This window comes from Schistocerca gregaria, chromosome 3 (assembly GCF_023897955.1).
Source record: "Schistocerca gregaria isolate iqSchGreg1 chromosome 3, iqSchGreg1.2, whole genome shotgun sequence".
Classification (NCBI taxonomy): Eukaryota; Metazoa; Arthropoda; class Insecta; order Orthoptera; family Acrididae; genus Schistocerca; species Schistocerca gregaria.
This window is the reverse complement of record NC_064922.1, coordinates 857,461,701-857,485,524: the sequence shown is the minus strand read 5'-3', so window position 1 is coordinate 857,485,524 and position 23,824 is coordinate 857,461,701. Positions and strand designations below refer to the sequence as shown.

Below are 23,824 nucleotides of genomic sequence, written 5' to 3'. Positions count from 1 at the left end.
TTGGCAGTTTCCTACTCAAAGGAAATAGCCTGGCATTTGCTTTGGGGAAATCATGGAACACCAAACTCTGGAAGGTTTGATGGGGATTTAAACAGCTATCCTTCCCAAAATGAGTCCAGTGGCATAACAAGGTCCTTCTCACTCAGTTATATTATAATCCAGACACAGATCTCTTCTAGTTTACTACATTTGTTCTCACGATAATTTGCTGTTTCTACATGCTACAACTCTTATCTACCATTTTGTTCTAAATATTTCTGTTTCTTTATATGTATCTGTAAACTACTTCTCAACATCAGTCTGAATTAATTAAGAGTCTGACATGTACAAAATTGCGGCCTTCTCTAACAATTCGTGTGTGTGTGTGTGTGTGTGTGTGTGTGTGTGTGTGTGTGTGTGTGTGTGTGCGCGCGTGTATATGTGAAAACGCTCTCGTTTGCTTCTGCAAGGGGGGGGGGGGGGGGGCAGTTTAGTAGTTTACATATGTAAAGTTTAAGGCTGACCACAATGGCAGGACTGGCCAGTTCACAAGATGAAGAAAGGAACAAGCATGTCTTCTCCAACAGAACCATGTCAAGCTGAGCAATGTGGTGTTTAACAACAGTTTCTAGTTTGATATCTGGTTTTGCAAGCAAACTTCACCTCATATCCTCTGTTTTGTAATAAAAGTCAGTGCTCATGGGCTCACAGAAAATAAAGGACTGTAAAGATGACGTTACAATAAGAGATAAATGTGTTTTATTTTTCTTGTGCTTGCCTTTTCCTCGTCTTCTTGCTATATTTATGTGATACATTGAAAGTTATTTCAGGATGAGCTTTGTAAGTTTATTTCTTTGTACAACTAGGTTTCTGTTTGTGCGCTGCAGCTGTCATGACACACTATAAAATTAAACAGAAATATGGTAATTCATTTCCTGACCTCAAGACAGCTAATTTAAACACTTTAAAAACTAAACTTAAGCATTTATTAATAGAGAAAATCTGTTATTCAGTAGAAGATTTCAAGTTGTAATCTCCCTTTGTAAAACAGTATATATAACATGAGTTTGTTTTCAAGCTCACAACCGTTTTTGTTGAGATATACTGAACCATCCTGCAAATTATCCCAGCTGAGCACAAAGAGACTTCTTTCTTTGCACTACTTTGAAGGAGTACACCGAGTAACTCCCCCACAAAAAAAAAAAAAAAAAAAAAAAAAAAAAAAAAAAAAAAAAAAAAACAAAACAAAAAAAAAAAAAAAATCATCAGATCAGGAGGTAAATGGCAAAGAAAGTTTTACATAAAAATAAAAATATATCAGTACACCCGAGTAATATTACTTATTTTACACACAGAAACTGGCAAATTTATTGTTGACTATGTTACAGGGACACCACACAAGTATGAAATCTATGATTTTAAGCCCCAAATATCAGTCACAATTTCTAATATATTACTAAAGCCCATCAAAACCTGAGGTATGACTGAGACCCTGCTTACAGCTGTGCACTTACCTACAAGATCAAATTTTCCTTAATTCAGTATTTCTCACAATGACACATTCTAAAATGCCTAACGACCAATTAACTTGAAAAATGCAGATGAATATACTTTCCAAAACCACTCATTTGCCATAGAAATACACTCACTCACCAACAACGTTCGATGAATATTTGACTCTACAGTTTCGAAGAAAATGTTTCCAACTAATGATGCCACAGTTGGCAACAAAAGTGCTCCACAAAGCACTCGCGTTGCAGAAACGGGATCATTCATGGGAGGAAATTCTACACTGCTGCGTGTTCCCTCTGAAGGCCTGGAATGAAAATAAAAAATGGGAGTTTCAGTTGTGGTAAGCAGACAAACTGATAAAGAAAAACAGTACATTGGTAACTGTGAAAACAGTGAAAGAAAGGTATAAAATTAATCAAAATCTCAGCGCACCCTTTATGTGCACATTCCAGTCGTTCTTGGTAAGGTGGCTGATTCGCTGCAGCTCTAAAATTTAGTTTATGCTGTGCAAGTCTCTTCATCTATGATAAATATTGCTACCCAAATTGCTTGTAAGTGGACTGTTGTACTGCTGACCGATCAATAGTTGCCTCTCTGGCAAGGGTAGAGTGCATGGGTAGTTGTATCTTAGTTACCCTGGGGAGGTGGTGCTGTGCAGTGTTGATGCCATGTCTACAGCACACATTTCTCATGTCATTGTGACATAATTAAAAATGTTTGCCACATAAGTTGTACATTTCATATCAGTGTTCATGGCTCAATAATAATGTTTACCTAAACAGTGACTATTTCCGATCTTGTGTGTAATGTCGGGAGTTCAATGATCAATCACATTGGGATTGTTATGGGAAGATAGCCTGAACTGGACTGACTCTTAATTACAAGTTCCAAGTGATAGAAACATGTATGGAAGGACTGTTTGAATATCATGAGCATAGGTAATTTCTTTTTTCAGATGTCACAAACCCACTTTCTTAAACATTCACGTAGTGACTCGCTCATGCGAACGCTCCCGTGATGAACAAAGCAATTCTTTAGTACTGACTGAAGTAACTGTAGTTTTCATCAACTTATAAAGCATATTTTGAACAGCGAATCTCACGTGTGTTCTGTGTTGAATGTATTTCAATTTGATACTATAACTTACAACAACTTTAGTACATCGAAATGGATTATGCTGTTGGAATGCAAATACAGACTACGTCAACTGTAGAATGATGTTAATTGTGAAGAAAACAGCTCAACTCTGTGTGTAAATCTGTAACAGAATGTAGTGAGTTCCATCAGACTAAGTTGGTAATTTTTGTGTGAGTGGCTCTGCATCCTATAAGATAAAAATTATTATAGGAAACATCGAAACTGGGCAGTGCAATGAGAGAAGAGCAACCACTGAGGAAAACCAGGCATGTGGGGGTTTAGATACGAGGACTTAAAACGTCCAGCCCCTGCTACTATCTTTAGGGAATACTTGAGCAGAGAACATATGTACCAAATTTTCCCTGGGTATGTTACAAGCTGCTTCCCTGTTTCAACTGTTTCATACCCAGAAAGCTGTTTAACTGAGCTTAACAAAGAGCAACAATAATGACATGGATGAAACTGTGTGTGAATGTGAAGAGTGGAAGGGGGAGAGAGGAGGTACGGGGTAGGGGTAGGGAGAGCGAGAAAGAAAGAAAGAAAGAAAGAAAGAAAGAAAGAGAGAGAGAGAGAGAGAGAGAGAGAGAGAGAGAGAGAGAGAGAGATTAGAACACAAGATGTTCATCGTATTTGCACATAATTAAGGCAATTTTTTCCCTGTTCCATTATCTACATCAAGTGACTTCTACTAAATGATTAAAGGTTTAATAAATATTATTATTTATCACCAACATCCATTTGTAGCTGCTTACTGTAGTCAAGCCTTTGTCAGACACTGTAATTTCTACACCTTCACATCCTTCCATAACAAAATTAACCATCTCTCAATGACCGAGGATGTTTCTTAACCTATAACCCTCACCATTCAATTGACAACTGTTCCCTCTTTACCCACACAATCTTCAGCATTCTTTCACAGTACCACATTTCATTTTTTTTGTCTGTACAGTTTATCCTTCATATATCACTTCCATGTAAGTATACAGTCCACGTAAAGTTTGTGAAAGCTGTTAACATATAAACCTAGATCTGATGTCAAATATATTTCTCTTTTTAATAAGTTTTTCTTGCAGTTGCCACTCTGCATTTCATATCCTCTCTACTTTCGCCACTGCCAGCTATTTTAACTCCATACTCTCACTGTACTTTTATTGGTATTAATCTTATAATCTGTTTTCAAAACATTATCCACTCAGTTAACCTGGTCTTACATGTCCTTTGACATAAGACAGAATTAGGATTCCCTTGACAAACCTTAGAAAATACTAGTTCTTCTTGCTGATCTTTAATCTCTTTACCAAATTTATTTTTCGTTTTCTTCACTAATTGTGCTGTAAAGAATGAATAACATGGAGGACAGCCTAAAACACTGTTTCAATGTTTTCTCCACTACAACCTCCTTTGTGTCTTTAGCTTCTCACAATTGCAGTCCAGTTTTTGTACAACTTGTAAATATACTCCTCCAAACATACTAAATTGATATAAATTAGGGTGTGGTAATGGGCAGCCCTCGACAAAACATTTGTTCACAAAAAATTTATAAACTTTTTGACTACTTACCCTGATGGAAGAATGTATTTAAGAAGAGGCAATTTGTACGAATGTCGTCGCAAAAAATTTAGGACAGCATCCTCCCAGTGAAGAGTTTTTCCAACAATTAATACCATAGGTATCATAGGCAGTCCAAAAAGCAGCACAAAAGGGTCTGCCTTTTCCATTACAGACATACCTTCATCCTGACCTACTACCTGGAAAACAAAAATACATTCTCATGCAAAATGGGCATAAATGATTCATCCCTAAATATAACTTCCCATTCATTTTATATGCAGATTTCATGCATGTACTAATGGAAAGAGAATTCACAAAACTAATCCCAAAAACTGTCACTAATACTCCAAACAACTTCGAACACTGCTTTAATCTAAACGGATCAAAATTACTCTGTAGACCAAGGTAACATATTTAAAACAAGTAGTCAAATAACTTATCAAATTATCCATACAAATCAGGAGCTTTGGTAAGAAGATTCTATTAAATTCTTGGAGATATTTTTTGGCCAAAAAATATCATGGTCTTCACACAAATGACTTGCCAAATAAGGCAAACAGTTGTTTCCACAATGGCAATGTTGTCATCTATAACTAACACAGATACAATAATTTAATTTAATTTTTTATCACAAATACTATTATGCAACTAGGGTAAACAGAATACTGTTATTACAAAATACAATTATTAATATGGTGAGTAACGGTAATCCTAGGGATTCAGGCTTATCTTTCTTTATGAATCAAAATATTTTAACAATTCTATGTATTTTTATATAAATGGACTGTTTAACCTTATATCAATAATCTTCACAAAATATACCTTACATAAAAAACGAAAAAAAAAACCAAGTACATAAATGCTCAATCTGTTTCTGTTTCCTATTCCTGAAGTTGTCCTGCTAGCACTGATAGATGATGTGTCCACATGCATAGAGAATTCCATTTTAGTGCACGGTATTTTGATAGCTGATAATTGTTTATCTTTGTTCAATGTTGTGAGTAATGTTCTTAGACGTGCTCACTGATCAGACACAAACCTGGCTATGTGATGAGATGGCATCACAAATGAGGGCTGTCTGCTCTGCCCCTACGAGGTGTCACATAGAAAGCACAGGTCATTCAGACAATAGACACTGAAAGCTGCCAAGTAGGATGTGTGAGAGTACCAACATAGTTTTTTATCAAGGGTTAGAGACTGTCCAAAGAGGGCTGAAGTCGCTGCTCAAGTAACTGAGTTCATTGAGGCCTGAAATAGATCGTGAAATAGTCGACAAAGTGAGAGCCTGAGATACCTAAAAGATCTTCAATGTGGTTGACCGCCTCAGCAAGTAATGTTATCCTCAACACAGAGCCCTGAAGTATCCTGTACTCTTGGATGAAAAGGTCCAATAAAGGCAGACTTGCACGTACTTTACAAACCAAATCTCCTAATTAAGTGGGGCTCCTCAAACTGAGTTAAAGTGGGGCAGGTGACCTTGGAAGATCCACCTATGCAAGGTATGGAGGATTCCCATCCTCCAACAAGTGTCGTAGGCCTACTGGGTTTTTGATTAAACATCATGAGGTGTGTGTGTGTGATATATATATGCTCAGAGCTTGTGTAGTACAAGAGTATTGACAATGCTGATCACAGCCCCAGGTTGGGAACCCCAGGTTTCCAGTCTCTGTACCTGTCCATCACTGGAGAGAGTCCCTGGAGATAAAATGCAATCCTCCCTTCCCTAAGATGTGGAACATACTTCGTAAGTGCCATTTGCTGAAGTCTGGCTTTGGTGACCCCACCTGCAGCTACACCACCTCCAGAATAGTCCTCAGCTTCACTGAGACAGGAAAACCCTCCTGCCTGGCACTGAAAGTGCCTGCAACAACATGGCATCTGCTGGGAGGGTGTGCACTCTCTTTTAAAATCTTGGTTCCAGTCAAAATAGGGCCAGCATTCAAAGACCGGTATCTGTAGATTTCTGTTCGATACAATGATCACTTCAACTGTCTTCTGCCGAACAAAGCTGATGGTTGAAGTGATCACTGTATCAAGCAGAAATCTACACAAACCAGCCTTTGAATGCTGGCCCTTATTTTGATCGGAACTGATGTTGGAATCTTCCTACACATCAGTGAGGGGGCCTGAAGATGGCCTATTAAAGTGCTAGAATTGGGAGCCAAATAAAACAACAGTTTGGACATTAGATGGCTGAAACGTGTTTGACCTGACACTCAGTTTTAAAATGGTTTATACGCATGTTTGTTGACATACATAGAAAACACTTTTTTTTTTTTTACAGAAAACTAAGAGCAAGGAACACAAGATTGGGAGAGGAGACCAGCTGTTTGTGTTTCTGAATGTCTATAACAGATTGCTGGTAGACTTTGGGTATGGAACCAAAAATCACCAGACACACAGAAATAGAGTAGAAGATACCTCACTGTCCACTCGTACAGTTTATTTGAATTATGTAGTTCCAAACATGTCTAAAAATGTGAACATATTACCTGAAACTTGTCACAACTGATACATCATTAGCCTTCATGAAACCTTTCAGAATAGTAAAACACAGACACAAAATGGTAACAACTAGACCATTCATCAAGATACTATGCAGAAAAATGGAATCTTCAATCCTCACTGTCCCACATCATTTCACTGGTGAAAGATTCAGAGGGACACTGCAGCCATTACAGCTGCTTGACCGGAACATCGAGCCCTGAGCGGACTGTGTGGCCAGAATGGAGCAACATTTTCTGGCACATGTTATCACAGGTGACACCTCGCAGCGCACATTCTTGTTGGCCTAAGGATGCCCGCAAATTTATCATTTAGTGCAGCAATTCAATCCTAAAGTGGAGCCCCAAGCCCTGTTGTATGATCACTTTAAGACTTGTTTACTAGCATATTTCACCTCTCAAGTGTACACTACAGCAGCCCACTGTAAGTCTTTAGCTGCCACAAGCTTAGTGGAGAATCGTAGAGAGAGTGGATAGTGAAGTTGCATGGTTTATCCTGTGACTGTCAGTTCTTGTGTATTAACCCTCAATGTGAACAGTATTATGCAATTTCTCGTCAGAGACATGATTCTTGTACATTCAACAGATGAAGGGGTCCATAATGGCTTCCTCAGGCTTGAGGATCCCTTGTTAGATACTCGTCTCCCCATTATTAGGGTTTCTGAACAGTCTATCGTAATCAGCACCATTACATGATCCTTTTTCACAGGTGTTTACAGCCTGCCTGACTTTCCAGCCCCAACACCCGTCACAGCCTCCACAACATTCTGATCTGCTCACGGCTGGCAAGCCCTCAACCAATGTGCATCGCCCACAACTGTTACCCTCATGCAGCAATTTTTTTATCACTCACCCATAGGCTAAACTCTCTTTCTGTGGCAAGACAGGACTTAAGGTGGAAGACTGCCAATCTTCCCTCAACACGAATGTAGATTGTGCCCGCATGGACCCACCTTCTCCTGGAATTGAGTAACTGCCAGATGCCCACCCTCTGGAGATTGTACATGTCCCTGCTGTGCTCCCCATGTCTGATAAGACTCTTAATACTCACAATGGTAGTCAACACGGTTCCAGTGTGGGCTCACCTCCGCTATAGGAACTCTCCAAACGCCTGTGTAGTTACTGCAACAAAACTATCTGAGTAAAAGGGCAGTTAGTGGCTCACATTCCCTATCATTCAACAGTCTTCATGGCATGCATTTTTTTGGTAAACACAGACGTTCTTGGTTTTGACCTTTCAAAGTTTTGGGCTTGGAATTACAGCATTAATACAGCAGGGGCTAGCTCCTACTCAAGTGAGCTATGCTCCAAGTACAAGTCAATTTGTTCTCATTCTACCATAGTTGACACTAGTTTTGAGGCTCATCTCACTTTCCTCCCATGGCCACTCCCTGCTTCTTCACAACATGAAATGTTCCATTCAGTCTCAGGGATAATCTACAGGAACAGCTACAGCACCGTTGACATTCTACAGTCACCAGAAGTCAGTGAGCTACCCTCATCCTTACCACAGAAAATCCGAACATGAATTTATGGTGATTTCAAGGTCAAAGTCGACAAATAGTTTTCATAGACACATATTGGATTTCAAAGGTGGATGCCACGATGGTGCAGCTTGCAGGAGGCAGATTTTCACCGAGAGTGATCAGCATGACACTTTTGTAGAGAGACTTTGAATTTCACCAAGCTACACTCGTTCCCTCAGATATAAATTATACCGTCGCAGCAGTATGAGCGCTCGACGGCATAGAAAATACTAAAATTGTAACCCCCCTTCCCCCCCCCCCCCCTATCTGTCTTTTGTCTCTAGAGAGCGGAAGCTTAACTCAGACGTAAAATCTTATTAGCTAGTCTTGGTCTGATTAAGACAAAAAAACTTATTGACGTGTAGATGTATTGTGGAAGTTTGTATGACTTTTGGAGGAGGAGAACAACGTAAAATAAATTGCATTTAATATCAAGATGGTTTTGTCTACATTAGAAATTCCTCGACAATAAAACTTATTGCAAGATTTCGGAGCAGACTTTTCACGCAGAAATGAAGTAGGAGACTTTGAAGACCTGGACGCCGCACGAAGGAAGACATGTTAACAAGGTAAAGGATGAACTCTTATCTACGCCATTTCCCCCTGTCAGTCACATTTTGTTATTCTCTGTTCTTTTTCAAATAATGTATGTAGTAGAAATTGGTTTGACTTTTGCTCAGAAACGCCACAAGGACCACCCCAACAATAGCTTTTCTGAATCACGAAGTCCGATAACTTTTCTGTAATACGAAGTCTGATTTGCATTTCATTCTTTCCCTTTTTCGCAGTCATTAGCGATTTTAAAAACCCCTTTTTATTCACCATTTCTTTCCACATTTTCAACCTTTTCTTTTCTTCTCTTTTTCTTTTTCCTTTTTTATTAACCACTACACTTTCCTTCAGCTTCCCCTGGATGAGAAATTGCAGAGCATTCCGATCATGAATGCTCTGTTTGGATTACTATACTATAACATGCTTCCTTTTGGCATTGCCAGTGCTCTGGTTAATTTTCAATGGTACTGGGACAAGTTGACACAGCACATACCCAGCATAGTGAACTATCTTTATAACATTCTAGTTACTGGTAATAACACCCAGGAGCTGGTGCAAGCCTGATGTCTGTTTTGCTCCTCCAACAATTAAGTCTTAAGTGTCAAAGACGAAAACCCTTTCTTGTATCAGGTGGAATATCTTTCATCATTTTCACACTGTTTTAGGAATATGACCCATACCACAATATAATCAAACTGTACAGCAACTTCCAGTCCCAAAGAACATAGGGCATCTACAATCTGTGCTTGACCAACTTAATTATTACTGCATCTTCATCCCACATGACATAGCCATAGCAGAACCGCCCTATCAGTTGTTACACAAAAGTGTGAAGTGGAACTGAACTCCTGCATGTGATAAAGCTTTCCGAAATCTCATTTAAGGCTTGCTTCATCTGCCATGCCTTATTGCTTGCGACCCATCAAAATCTTCAATTTTAGCAGTTGATGCTTCAGATTACGGCTTGGGTGCAGTGTTACCTAAGGAAGTAGATTGTGTGGAATTTCTTACTGTGTTCCTATCTAATACTCCGACATGTGCACAAAACAACTATGGTCAAATAGAACAGGAAGCAATAGCTATTGTGCAACTCAAGAAATTCCACAATTATGTGAATGGACATCACTCCCCATCACTGACTGACCATAAAACTCTTATTGCTTTTCAAGAAGACTCCAATGTTTCAACCAAATTGGTGTGTCACTCACCTCCAGATGTGGGCACTGTTTTCGTCTAGCTATTAATAGAGTTCAGATATCGCCCAATGCTGACACACACCAGGTCACCACAGGGACAGGTCATACAATTAATTGAAACAGAAGTCATATGGGCACACAAGCAGGAGAAGACATAGCTACCCTTCCCTCACCTTGGAGGTCCCATATATCCGGGAAATACTCTGGTGCACAGAGGGTGGCCAACGGATCGGAAATAGTTCATCATGTGGGAGTCCAATTCTAGCACAGGCATCGCACATATTCTCCACCCTCAGTGCAGTCTTCTTGTTGCAAGAGGAAGATGGTCACATGCACATTGTGATCTAACTCCCCTTGCAACACCATATCACTGCCCTCCTACATCAGGACCACTAAGGAGTTGTGCTCATGAGGAGGCTGGCCTATCATCATCTGTATTGTCAGGGTATCCATGTAAACATTGTCAACATGATGGCAGCACACGAGACCTGTAAAATCAGCAACTGCTTGCAGATACTATCCTTGGCCGAATGCTTCAGCACTCTGGTCGCGACTCCTTTCAGACTTTGCCGGCCCCTTCCTTTGTTATTCACGGTTTATTGTGTTCGATGTGGAAACTGGATTCCCGTATGTTTCTTGGACATCATCATCATCATCATCATCATCCTCATCCTCTGCGCAGTCTCTGGTGTGAATCTTCTCCATAGAAGGACTCCTAAAAACCTTGGTTACCAATTACAAGCCTCACTTTACAACTTCTTTGTCCTTTCAACAACGCTGCCATAGTGCACACGATGCCTTTTCATCGCGCACCCAATAGATTATCAGAAATTTTGTTCGCAGGTACAAGATAGAATTGGCAAATTTGCACTATCATCGTAATTTACATGGAGCCGTCACACAGTTTTTGTCATCCTATCACTCAATCCTTCAGGATAGTGCCAGCCATCCTGAACGGCTCCATGCACAGCAGCACTGGATCAAACTCTCCATCCTACGACGACTCAGTCTCTCCATCTGTGGTCTTGAGGCCACTCTTATTCCATCCAAAACTATGTCTGGAAGTTGGTTTTGCCAAAAAGAGTTGCTGCCACAGGGCCCCAGCAGTGGTCACCTATTTATTAGGACAACCCATGGTAGAAGTGAGGCTACATGAACAACTCCATTACACAAGTGTGTCAACCAGGTGCACCCAGAGTTACCAGTGAAGCCTCCTAGTAGTGGATTGTCATGATCTTTTGTTCCACAGTCAGACGTGCCCAATGGACATCAACCTCAGCCAACCTGAGTCACCAGTTCCATCAGCGCCTGAAAGGGAGGTGCCAGGCTCCCCAGACATTGAGGGTGGGAGGGATGTTGTGTACAGACTGTATACCCAACAGACTGGCAACGTCAAAGCAACACTGTACCAGAAGCCTATCTTCCAAGGGTTTATATCAGCAGATGTTGTTGTTGTTGTTGTGGCCTTCAGTCCTGAGACTGGGTGATGCAGCTCTCCATGCTACTCTATCCTGTGCAATCTTCTTCATCTCCCAGTACCTACTGCAACCTACATCCTTCTGAATCTGCTTAGTGTGTTCATCTCTTGGTCTCCCTCTACGATTTTTACCCTCCAATACTAAATTGGTGATCACTTGATGCCTCAGAACATGTCCTACCAACCGATCCATTCTTCTAGTCAAGTTGTGCCACAAACTTCTCTTCTCCCCAATCCTATTCAATACCTCCTCATTAGTTACGTGATCTATCCACCTTATCTTCAGTATTCTTCTGTAGCACCACATTTCGAAAGCTTCTCTTCTTGTCCAAACTAGTTATCGTCCATGTTTCACTTCCATACATGGCTACACTCCAAACAAATATTTTCAGAAATGACTTCCTGATACATAAATCTATATTTGATGTTAACAAATTTCTCTTCTTCAGAAACGCTTTCCTTGCCATTGCCAGTCTACATTTTATATCCTCTCTACTTCAACCATCATCAGTTAGTTTGCTCCTCTAATAGCAAAACTCCTTCACTACTTTAAGTGTCTCATTTCCTAATCTAAATCCCTCAGCATGACCCAACTTAATTCAACTATTTTCCATTATCCTCGTTTTGCTTTTGTTGATGTTCATCTTATATCCTCCTTTCAAGACACTGTCCATTCCATTCAACTGCTCTTCCAAGTCCTTTGTTGTCTCTGACAGAACTACAATGTCATCGGCAAACCTCAAAGTTTTTATTTCTTCTCCACGGATTTTAACACCTACACCGAATTTTTCTTTTGTTTCTTCCACTGCTTGCTCAATATACAGATTGAATAACACTGGGGAGAGGTTACAACCGTGTCTCACTCCCTTCTCAACCACTGCTTCCCTTTCATGTCCCTCGACGTTTATAACAGCCATCTACTTTCTGTACAAATTGTAAATAGCCTTTTGCACCCTGTATTTTACCCATGCCGCCTTTAGAATTTGAAAGAGAGTATTCCACTCAACATTGTCAAAAGCTTTCTCTACAAATGCTAGAAACGTAGGTTTGCCTTTCCTTAATCTTTTTTCTAAGACAATTCTTGAGGTCAGTATTGCCTCACACGTTTCAGTATTTCTATGGAATCCAAACTGATCTTCCCCGAGGTCGGCTTCTACTAGTATTTCCATTCATCTGTAGAGAATTTGCGTTAGTATTTTGCAGCTGTGGCTTATTAAACTGATAGTTCGGTAATTTTCACATCTGTCAACACCTGCTTTCTTTGGGATTGGAATTACTATATTCTTCTTGAAGTCTGATTGTATTTCGCCTGTCTCATACCTCTTGCTCACCAGATGGTAGAGTTTTGTCAGGACTGGCTCTCCCAAGGCTGTCAGTAGATCCAATGGAATGTTGTCTACTCCGGGGCCCTTGTTTGAACTCAGGTCTTTCAGTGATCTGTCAAACTCTTCACGCAGTATTATATCTCCCATTTCATCTTCATCTACATCCTCTTCCATTTCCATAATATTGTCCTCAAGTACATCGCCCTTGTATAGACCCTCTATATACTCCTTTCACCTTTCTGCTTTCCCTTCTGAGTTCTTGATGTTCACACAAGTGGTTCTCTTTTCTCCAAAGGTCTCTTTAATTTCCCTGTAGGCAGTATCTATCTTACCCCTAGCGAGATAAGCCTCTACATCCTTACATTTTTCCTCTAGCCATCACTGCTTAACCATTTTGCACTTCCTGTCGATCTAATTTTTGAGATATTTCTATTCCTTTTTGCCTGCTTCATTTACTGCATTTTTATATTTTCTCCTTTCATCAATAAAATTCAATATTTCTTCTGTTACCCAAGGATTTCTAATAGCCCTTGTCTTTTTACCTATTTGATCCTCTGCTGCCTTCACTACTTCATCCCTCAAAGCTACCCATTCTTCTACCATATTTCTTTCCCCCATTCCTGTCAATTGCTCCCTTATGCTCTCCCTGAAACTCTGTACAACCTCTGGTTCTTTTAGTTTATCCAGGTCCCATCTCCTTAAATTCCCACCTTTTTGCAGTTTCTTTAGTTTTAATCTACAGGTCATAACCAATTGATTGTGGTCAGAGTCCACATCTGCCCGTGGAAATGTCTTACAGTTTAAAACCTGGTTCCCAAATCTCTGTCTTACCATTATATAATCTATCTGAAACCTGTCAGTATCTCCAGGCTTCTTCCATGTATACAACCTTCTTTTATGATTCTTGAACCAAGTGTTAGCTATGATTAAGTTGTGCTCTGTGCAAAGTTCTACCAGACGGCTTCCTCTTTCATTTCTTTGCCCCAGTCCATATTCACCTACTATGTTTCCTTCTCTCCCTTTTCCTACTACTGAATTCCAGTCACCCATGACTATTAAATTTTCGTCACCCTTCACTATCTGAATAATTTCTTTTATTTGATCATACATTTCTTCAATTTCTTCATCATCTGCAGAGCTAATTGACATATAAACTTGTACTACTGTAGTAGGTGTGGGCTTCGTGTCTATCTTGGCCACAATAATGCGTTCACTATGATGTTTGCAGTAGCTTACCCACATTCTTATTTTCCTATTCATTACTAAACCTACTCCTACATTACCCCTATTTGATTTTGTCTTTATAATCCTGTAGTCACCTGAGCAGAAGTCTTGTTCCTCTTGCCAGCAAACTTCACTAATTCTCACTATATCTAACCTATCCATTTCCCTTTTTAAATTTTCTAACCTACCTGCCCGATGAAGGGATCTGACATTCTATGCTCCGATGCGTAGAATGCCAGATTTCTTTCTCCTGATAACGACATCCTCTAGAGTAGCCCCGCCCGGAGATCCGAATGGGGGACTATTTTACCTCCGGAATATTTTACCCAAGAGGACGCCATCATCGTTTAATCATACAGTAAAGCTGCATGCCCTCGGGACAAATTACGGCCGTAGTTTCCCCTTGCTTTCAGCCGTTCGCAGTACCAGCGTAGCAAGGCCGTTTTGGTTATTGTTACAAGGCCAGAACAGTCAATCATCCAGACTGTTGCCCTTGCAACTACTGAAAAGGCTGCTGCCCCTCTTCAGGAACCACACGTTTGTCTGGCCTCTCAACAGATACGCCTCCGTTGTGGTTGTACCTACGGTACAGCTATCTGTATCGCTGAGGCACGTAAGCCTCTCCACCAACGGCAAGGTCCATGGCTCATGGAGGGAGATCAGATGACAGCTTAAATCACACATGCTGCCCAGCCAACAGGTGACAGAGTCAGCACTGGCAGAGGTCATTGTCCCTGTGGACCTGTTTGCCTCTTCAGGTCATGTGATCACAAACTATTTCTCTAGGATCTCTACACGGCCTGGATATTTAAGGTGGCAGAAAGCCATTCTGAGGTATCTTCTGTCACATTCTGGGCCAGGCACTGACTGCACCCATAGTTCTTTGACCAGAGCCTTGACTGAAATCTTAGCTACGTCTGCCATGCTGCACCAACCACCATCACCAGGACTCTGTCTCTGCATCAGAGATGACCAGGAACTTTGTATCAGCTGTTGACCTTTACTATATTATTTAGTTCTACTTCTGAGTGAATATTAACTGCCTTCAACCTAAGTCCACACTAATCATTAACTTACACAGACTATTGTAGTGATTAACTTTTTTGCAACAGTAGTGTTCTGGCTCATGCCATTTCCAATAAAACTGGTTTACATCATCAATCTGGGCTGTGTTCTCAATGCCCCTTATCCAGTGAAAGACTTAGTAGATTACTCACCTCAGCTCAGCCAGCAGGATACACAATACAATAATATAAGCAACAGTAAGATGACAACCATAGCTGCATTGAGGGTTACTCCTGATGCAAAGGAACCCTTGGGTAAGTCTGGTTTCACCAGTATGCAGTCAGCACAGTAAGGTGGCATCTTTCTGAGAGCCCTGGTGAGAAGTGTGACTCATCTTGGCAGTTCTCTTGATTGCTCTCACCTTGTTGAAGTTGGTAGTGACGTGACATTCAATATCTCACATTTTTAAAGTTTGATGCCATAGTTGCAATCTGCAAATCAGCACTCAGTACTCTGAATTTAAGTTTGTCTCCTGTGGTTGCTTCTTTAGATAATTTGTCAGTGAGTTTATTTCCCGGAATACCCACATGGCTCAGTGCCTTGATGAATGTTACTGCCGTTCTGGGGGCTGTGGAGGTCAACTGATAGGTTTTTGATGTCAGTAATCTAAAGGTTGGTAGGTTCAACGTTTTTCTTAGGGCCACAAAAGAGATCCAACTGAATGACAAGACTGGGTATAAATTACAGGCAAGTACAGAGAGGGGAAGGCAGGGTAACAGTGATTTCTCAAGACGGAAAATGCAGAGAAGATGAGGGGGCAGATGGCAATCCTTGCATGTTGTTGTTGTTGTTGTTGTTGTCTTCAGTCCTGAGACTGGTTTGATGCAGCTCTCCATGCTACTCTATCCTGTGCAAGCTGCTTCATCTCCCAGTACCTACTGCAACCTACATCCTTCTGAATCTGCTTAGTGTACTCATCTCTCGGTCTCCCTCTACGATTTTTACCCTCCACGCTGCCCTCCAATGCTAAATTTGTGATCCCTTGATGCCTCAAAACATGTCCTACCAACCGATCCCTTCTTCTAGTCAAGTTGTGCCACAAACTTCTCTTCTCCCCAATCCTATTCAATACCTCCTCATTAGTTACGTGATCTATCCACCTTATCTTCAGTATTCTTCTGTAGCACCACATTTCGAAAGCTTCTATTCTCTTCTTGTCCAAACTAGTTATCGTCCATGTTTCACTTCCATACATGGCTACACTCCAAACAAATACTTTCAGAAACGACTTCCTGATACATAAATCTATATTCGATGTTAACAAATTTCTCTTCTTCAGAAACGCTTTCCTTGCCATTGCCAGTCTACATTTTATATCCTCTCTACTTCGACCATCATCAGTTATTTTACTTCCTAAATAGCAAAACTCCTTTACGACTTTAAGTGTCTCATTTCCTAATCTAATTCCCTCAGCATCACCCGATTTAATTTGACTACATTCCATAATCCTCGTTTTGCTTTTGTTAATGTTCATCTTATATCCTCCTTTCAAGACACTGTCCATTCCGTTCAACTGCTCTTCCAAGTCCTTTGCCGTCTCTGACAGAATTACAATGTCATCGGCGAACCTCAAAGTTTTTACTTCGTCTCCATGAATTTTAATACCTACTCCAAATTTTTCTTTTGTTTCCTGTACTGCTTGCTCAATATACAGATTGAATAACATCGGGGAGAGGCTACAACCCTGTCTCACTCCCCTCCCAACCACTGCTTCCCTTTCATGCCCCTCGACTCTTATGACTGCCATCTGGTTTCTGTACAAATTATAAATACCCTTTCGCTCCCTGTATTTTACCCCTGCCACCTTTAGAATTTGAAAAAGAGTATTCCAGTCAACATTGTCAAAAGCTTTCTCTAAGTCTACAAATGCTAGAAACGTAGGTTTGCCTTTTCTTAATCTTTCTTCTAAGATAAGTCGTAAGGTCAGTATTGCCTCACGTGTTCCAACATTTCGACGGAATCCAAACTGATCCTCCCCGAGGTCTGCATCTACCAGTTTTTCCATTCGTCTGTAAAGAATTCGCGTTAGTATTTTGCAGCCGTGGCTTATTAAACTGATAGTTCGGTAATTTTCACATCTGTCAGCACCTGCTTTCTTTGGGATTGGAATTATTATATTCTTCTTGAAGTCTGAGGGTATTTCGCCTGTCTCATACATCTTGTTCACCAGCTGGTAGAGTTTTGTCATGACTGGCTCTCCCAAGGCCGTCAGTAGTTCTAATGGAATGTGGTCTACTCCGGGGGCCTTGTTTCGACTCAGGTCTTTCAGTGCTCTGTCAAACTCTTCACGCAGTATCGTATCTCCCATTTCGTCTTCATCTACATCCTCTTCTATTTCCATAATATTGTCCTCAAGTACATCGCCCTTGTATAAGCCTTCTATATACTCCTTCCACCTTTCTGCCTTCCCCTCTTTGCTTAGAACTGGGCTGCCAGAATATCCCATATTATCTCAACAGCTGATCTACCCACTTTTGGGCGATTCATAAACAGTCTGAACTGCTGATCATGAAACAGAGGTGAGTACTATGGGTGGGCAGGAATTTAACAATGTGACCACACAGCTTGCGAAGAGTTGCTTGCGTTTGACCCTCAATGGTGGGACACCAGCTTCACCAGGAGGCTGTCTTCTTGTTTCTATAGCTCCTGATGAGCCTTGGCCTCTTCTACAATTTCCTTCCATCTCTCTCGGTCCTTTGCCAATACTCTCCAGCCAATATTCCTAAGATCTTCAATTACTCCATCTTCCCATCTGGCTTTTGGTTGACCACATCCTCACCGCCATCCTTGCTTTTCTTGTAATATTCTTCTTGGTACTTCTGTATCATTCATGCAAGCCACATGTCCTGCCCACCTCAGTCTGGATGATTTCACTATCCTTCTGATGGGTTGGTCTTTATATATTGTATACAATTCATAGTTGTATCTCCTCCTCCATCTTCCTACCCTTCTTTCAAATGCATCCAGTGTTTCAATATCTTTAGTTGTTAATGTCCAGGCTTCAGAGGCATATGTAAGAACTGGTTGTTTAAGTGATTTATACATAGTTAATTTTGTGGTACGAGTCTGGAGCCTTGAGGATAGAAGTCTTCTTAGGGCAAAATAGGCTCTGTTGGCCAGTATTAATCTCTGCTTAATTTCAAAGGAGGTATCATTTAGATGTGTAACTGTCGAGCCCAGATACTTGAAATGTTCAACTCTCTCAAATGTATAATTGCCCATTGTTATTGCATTTGGCATATTTTCCCTATATGCTTTTCCAGCTGCCATATATTTTGTTTTTTGTTCATTAATAATTAACCCCATGTTCTTACTGGCCTGTTCAAGAGCTGTAAATGTATCTTCCATTGCTTTTTGGGTCCTTGCTATTATATCTATGACATCTGTGTAGGCCAGTATCTGCATCGATTTATAGAAGATCGTTCCTCTGTTCAGAAGGTTTGCATTTCTCATCACCTTCTCCAGGGTGGCATTAAAGAGAAGGCATGCCAATGCATCCCCTTGTTGCACTCCATTTTTAATACTCAATGTGTTGGACATCATTCCTCCTATTCTTACACTACCTTGTGTTTCGTTCATTGTCATTCTCACCAGCCTTACCAACTTTCTAGAGATTCCCAGTTCATCTAGAGCTTGATATAACTGCTCTCTATTTATACTACCATAAGCTGCTTTGAAATTTATAAAGAGGTGATGTGTGCCAACTCCAAATTCGTTTGTTTTTTCCAGGATTTGTCTTAAGGTGAATATTTGATCTATGGTTGACTTCCCAGGAAGGAATCTGCATGGTATGGCCCTGTCTCCCTCTATGGTTGGGAGTATTCTGTCGAACAGTATATTAGAGAGTAATTTATATCCCAAATTAAGTAGTGTAATTGCCACACTTCATCTTATCTCCTTTCTTATATATGGGACATATGATACCCTCTTTCCATTGTTGAGGCATTTTCTCCTCTTCCCATATTAGGTGACCATTTTCAGAAGGCTTTGCTCCAGCTCTCTTACCTCCTTGCTTAAACAGTTCTGCTGGAATACCATCTGTCCCTGCCGCCTTGCTGTTTTTCAATTTCTTCATGGCAGTTTTCACTTCTTCTATATTTGGTGGGGTCGTGTTGTTGTCTGGGTACTCTTCCCCATTGGTGTCTGTTGGGTTCTCTGGTATAGTTATTCTAGGGTTGAAATACCTGCACCATCTTTCGCATATTCCCTTCCTTTCACTTATTATATTCCCTGTCTCATCTTTTATTAAGCTTGTTTTGCTACCAAAAGGCTTCCGTGCTGCATTCAGCTCTATAGAATTTTCTTACTTCATTTTTGCTTCTCCTGAGCTCCATTTCTTTGACACTTTCTTTCATCCATTCTCTCTTTTTTCTTTGGTGAGTCCTCTTTTCAATCCTCCGTTTTTATTTGTATTATTCTGCTATCCTCCTTGTACAGTGTGATCACAGTGTCCTTCTATATGCTTTGTTCTTTTCTTCAGTTACTATTTCGCATTCAGTATCAAACCACGATGGTCTTACTTGTCTTGTCCCAATTCCAAGTATCTCTCTTGCCGATGTCTCCACCGTTGTTTTTATTGTTTCCCACTGATCTTCAATACAGTTATATTCTCCAGCGTTTTCCAGAATCCGAGTTATCTTCTCCTGATACGGTTTTCTTACTTCCACTGATCCTAAAGTTGTTATATTATATTTCTGTGCCTTGGGTCGGTCTCCTTTCGCTGCATTAGATATCCTTGCCCTCACCCGTGCCCATACCAGAAAATGATCTGTATCTGTGTTTGGGCGTCTAAGACTCCTCGCATCCAATAGGTCCGGTTTGTGTTTCAGATCTATCAACACATTGTCGATCTGGTTTACTGTGTTTCCATACGGTGAGTTCCATGTTCCCTTATGAATTTCTTTTATGTGGGAACAGTGTTGATCCTATTACCCTATTTCTTGATGCTGTGAACAGTATAAGCCTTGTTCCGTTATCATTACTTGTTGCATGTTTGCTGTGGGGGCCAATTATTGGTCTATAAACCTGTTCTTTCCCCACCTGAGAGTTTAGGTCTCCAGCTATTATTTTAATATCACGCCCTGGGCACTCATCATATACTCTTTCCAAATATTCATAGAATACGTCTTTCTCTTCTTCTTCAGATTCTCCTGTTGGTGCATGGACGTTAATTATGGAGTAGGTTAAGAATTTCCCCTTTATCCTGAGTGTTGATAATCTTGGACTAATGGGTGTAGACCCTATTACCAAATGCTTTAATTGATGATTTACAACAAATCCTGTCACAAGCTGGTTATTTCTTTCACTGCAGCTATAGAATATATTCGCCTCTTTCTTTTCTGAAACTCCACTCCCTGTCCATCTAATTTCTTGTAGTGCTATTATACTTTGCCTCAGACTCATTATTTGATCCAGCATTACTTTCAGTGCTCCTGGTCGATATAGGGATCTCACATTCCAAGTACCAATATATAAATCTGATCTACGCCTTATATTTCTCTTCTTCCTAATTTTCCCTCCTTTATTTACTTGTATTCCATCCTCTGTCCTTTTCCATGCCAGGTCCGTCTTCCTTCATCTGTCTGGCTTTACTTTGTAGAAGTTTCGCAACAGTTGTTTTTTTTTTTACAGAGCGGGCTGTCAACCCTGTGTCCAACCCCCACCAGGGGACGTGTGGTTTTTGATCAGGGTTAACCTTTTGGAGACCCAACTCCCAACTGCAAGACAGCAGTAACTGCTTTGCTAGTTTTGGTCCCCCCTAGGTACTTTATTTCCTCAGTGTCAACCATATCTGGTGAACATTCCCCAATCCGCCACCTGGGTAGGTGCCCGATGGGAGACTATCAACTCCACACAGACCAGGAGGTTGTCTACAGAGAACATACAGGAAGCTCCTGTTGCCGATCGCAAACTGCTGTTGTGGACTGGGTCTAACAAGCTCGGTACCGACAGTACTGCTGACCAATAAACACCACACTTGTACGCATGTCGGAATAAAATCAACGCTTTATAAAAATGCAGAAGAACTGTGCAGTCTGCGCCACAGGAGGTGCTGCTGAGAAATCAGAATATCAGGCTTCTCCATGCAATATGCTTTGAGGTGGCATAATGTGGTAGCCACGTTAATTTACTGTCAAATAAAAGGCTTGAAAAATTGGAAATTTCAACAACGCCAATCAACTGGTTACCAAAGTAAAAGTTCTGGGCATAGGAACACAGTCCTAAGTTGACAAAAATTCACAACCTAAGTTTTCGCAGGAGAAAACTGATGGCCAGGATTCAGGGCCCAATAATGCACGCTCTGCATTGCCCCCTGAGATTGGTACTTTATGGTGCACAATCATTGAGAGCTGCAATACAGGCAAAGGTCATCCACATACATTAATTGTGAGGCTGTGGATCCCACTGCAATTGCAAATACCATTGACTGCAATGTCAAAGAGTTAGGCTCAAAACTAACCCCTGAAGGACCCCTGATTTCTGTAAATAGTGGCTGCTGAGAGTCAAACCTCTCTGGACCTGGAATCTGAAGGAGGACAGAAAGTTCTGGATAAAAATAAGTAAACTGTTTCTCGTATGAAGCTATTAGTTGTGTATGCTGATAGCTTTACATTACTAGACAGTCTACAGTTTGTCATGGTTTTTGATTACGTGTTTTTTCCCTTGCTTGTCTTAACATGTAAAATGGCAAAAGAAACTCTGTGCCTGGATAACAAGTCATATAAAATGTATGTATAACAATAAAACAAAATAAAAATGGCATGTTAACAAGATAAACAAGGGAAAACACTGACATCAAAAACCATGACAAGCTGTAGATTGTATAGCATATTTAAAGCTAGCAGCATACACAGCTAATAGCTTCATGTGAGATGGTGCAACATGCCACTGTAGATCATAGGTGTAAGGTCCAAAGAATTGTCATCACATGGATGGACACCTGTTCGCATCATGTAGCCAATGGCCAGTGGCAACTGTCTGTTCTACTGAATGGGAATCCTCAGGCAAAAAATTATTCTGATCAGAACAAACAGCTGTGAGTTCTTTTGCACAAATATTTCTGGACGGTTTCCTATTAATGGCAGTTAAGGAAATAAATCATCTTTCAGTTCCATCAGATTGGTAATTTCTGCAAACAAAAAGCACTTTACAAAATTTATGTTTATCTGTTGAGTACAGGTAGTCTGCTGGATTGGTGCTTGCAAAATATTTTGACGATCTCATGTTCGGTTTCACCTGAGTCACAAATTTTAACATACACCATCCTTCACCTCTGTGAATGCCACACAAAAATGCTGGGATCCATTATCACTTGGACCCACATTTTAGCATGGTGATTCCCACTAACAAGTGGGGTGAAATTGGTTTAGTTCAGACTGACAAACAAATGTAGCAGCTAATAAAAACTCCGAATGTTACTTCCAGATAAAATTTATTTTTGTTTCATTATTGAAAAATAATAAATAGAAAAGTAATTATCCATTTGTGAACACAACTTGTTTGGTGCAACACACTTTGAATACTATCTAGATTTTTCTAAGGCTATGGACCAAGACCATGGATGACCACAGTAATATTAGTTCACAACGTTTATGATCCTTCAGCATTATTAATATTACACATGCCTTTCTTTTTAGAGGCAGGACATAGTGATCAGTACATAGAAATCCAATATAAATGTGATAAAGGCAGGACACAAACCCCAAAAGTTCACAGTATATTGATAATTTTTACTTATGGACCGTCTGACAGCAACTGCCTTTATTTTCTGCAAGCCACCATCAGTGGCCTGGAATATGTACATATGTTAGCTATTTAATTTACATTTTTGTCACTGTGCCTATAGGTTATAAACAGTTCTGGTGGTTGGTATTTCCTATTAAGTAGTAATGTTTTGAACTGTACTTACAGGTTGCATGGACAATTTCTTACATATTACGCTCCTGTTGCATTTTTTTGTGTTGTTGTTCTTGTGAATGCCAATTTGCACTATGAACTGAACACTTGTTTCAATGCAATGTTTTGGTTTCTGATGTACACTTAATAAAGGCCATGATAACATAAAACAAAAAACTCTTCCCTGCACCATCTGGACACACACACACACACACACACACACACACACACACACACACACACACACAAATGAATACACAAACAGATCACAGATACTTCAATAATTACACTCAAATGATTGGCAATAACATTCGATCTTTGGCAAAAAAATTTGACAGTCAGCAACAGAAACCAAAACATTGCATTGGAACAAGCGTTCAGTTCATAGTGCTGTGGAATGCGGGGAAAAAAACCACAAATTGGCAGTCATAAGAAGAAGAACACCACCAGAAATGCAACAGGAGCATAATATGTAAGAAATTGTCCACACAACCTGTAAGTACAGTTCAAAACATTACTACTTAATAGGAAATACCAACCGCCAGAACGGTTTATAACTCGTAGGCACAGTGACGAAAATGTAAATTAAATAGCTAACATATGTACATATTCCAGGCTACTGATGACGCCTTGCAGAAAATAAAGGCGAAACGCGTATGGCACTAAAATTATGTTTTATTCCGTTGCTGTCAGACGATCCATAAGTAAAAATTATCAATATACTGTAATATTACACGCAACTGAGGAAGACAGGACTACAAAAGTTGAGGATATCCCCAAAGTTTGTTTTGTTGACCAATGTTAACAAGAAAGTTTATCTCTTTCTTAGAACTTTGTGCTTTGGAGTTGCCATTTCCAATAACTGTATGTGTTAAGTATT

General features: G+C 40.3%; 1 protein-coding gene across 3 annotated transcripts in view; it reads right to left on the bottom strand.

Annotated features, from left to right (window-relative positions):
- Nucleotides 1–23,824, bottom strand: part of LOC126354847 (E3 ubiquitin-protein ligase MARCHF5) — an 80,296-nt gene that overhangs the window by 12,312 nt on the left and 44,160 nt on the right. For all 3 annotated transcript variants that reach the window (XM_050004829.1, XM_050004831.1, XM_050004830.1), the window contains 2 exons: nucleotides 4,189–4,376; nucleotides 1,633–1,795 (listed from right to left, as the gene is read on the bottom strand). In XM_050004829.1, the coding sequence (XP_049860786.1) occupies nucleotides 1,633–1,795; nucleotides 4,189–4,376 (351 nt within the window). The remainder of the gene's footprint in view (nucleotides 1–1,632; nucleotides 1,796–4,188; nucleotides 4,377–23,824) is intronic.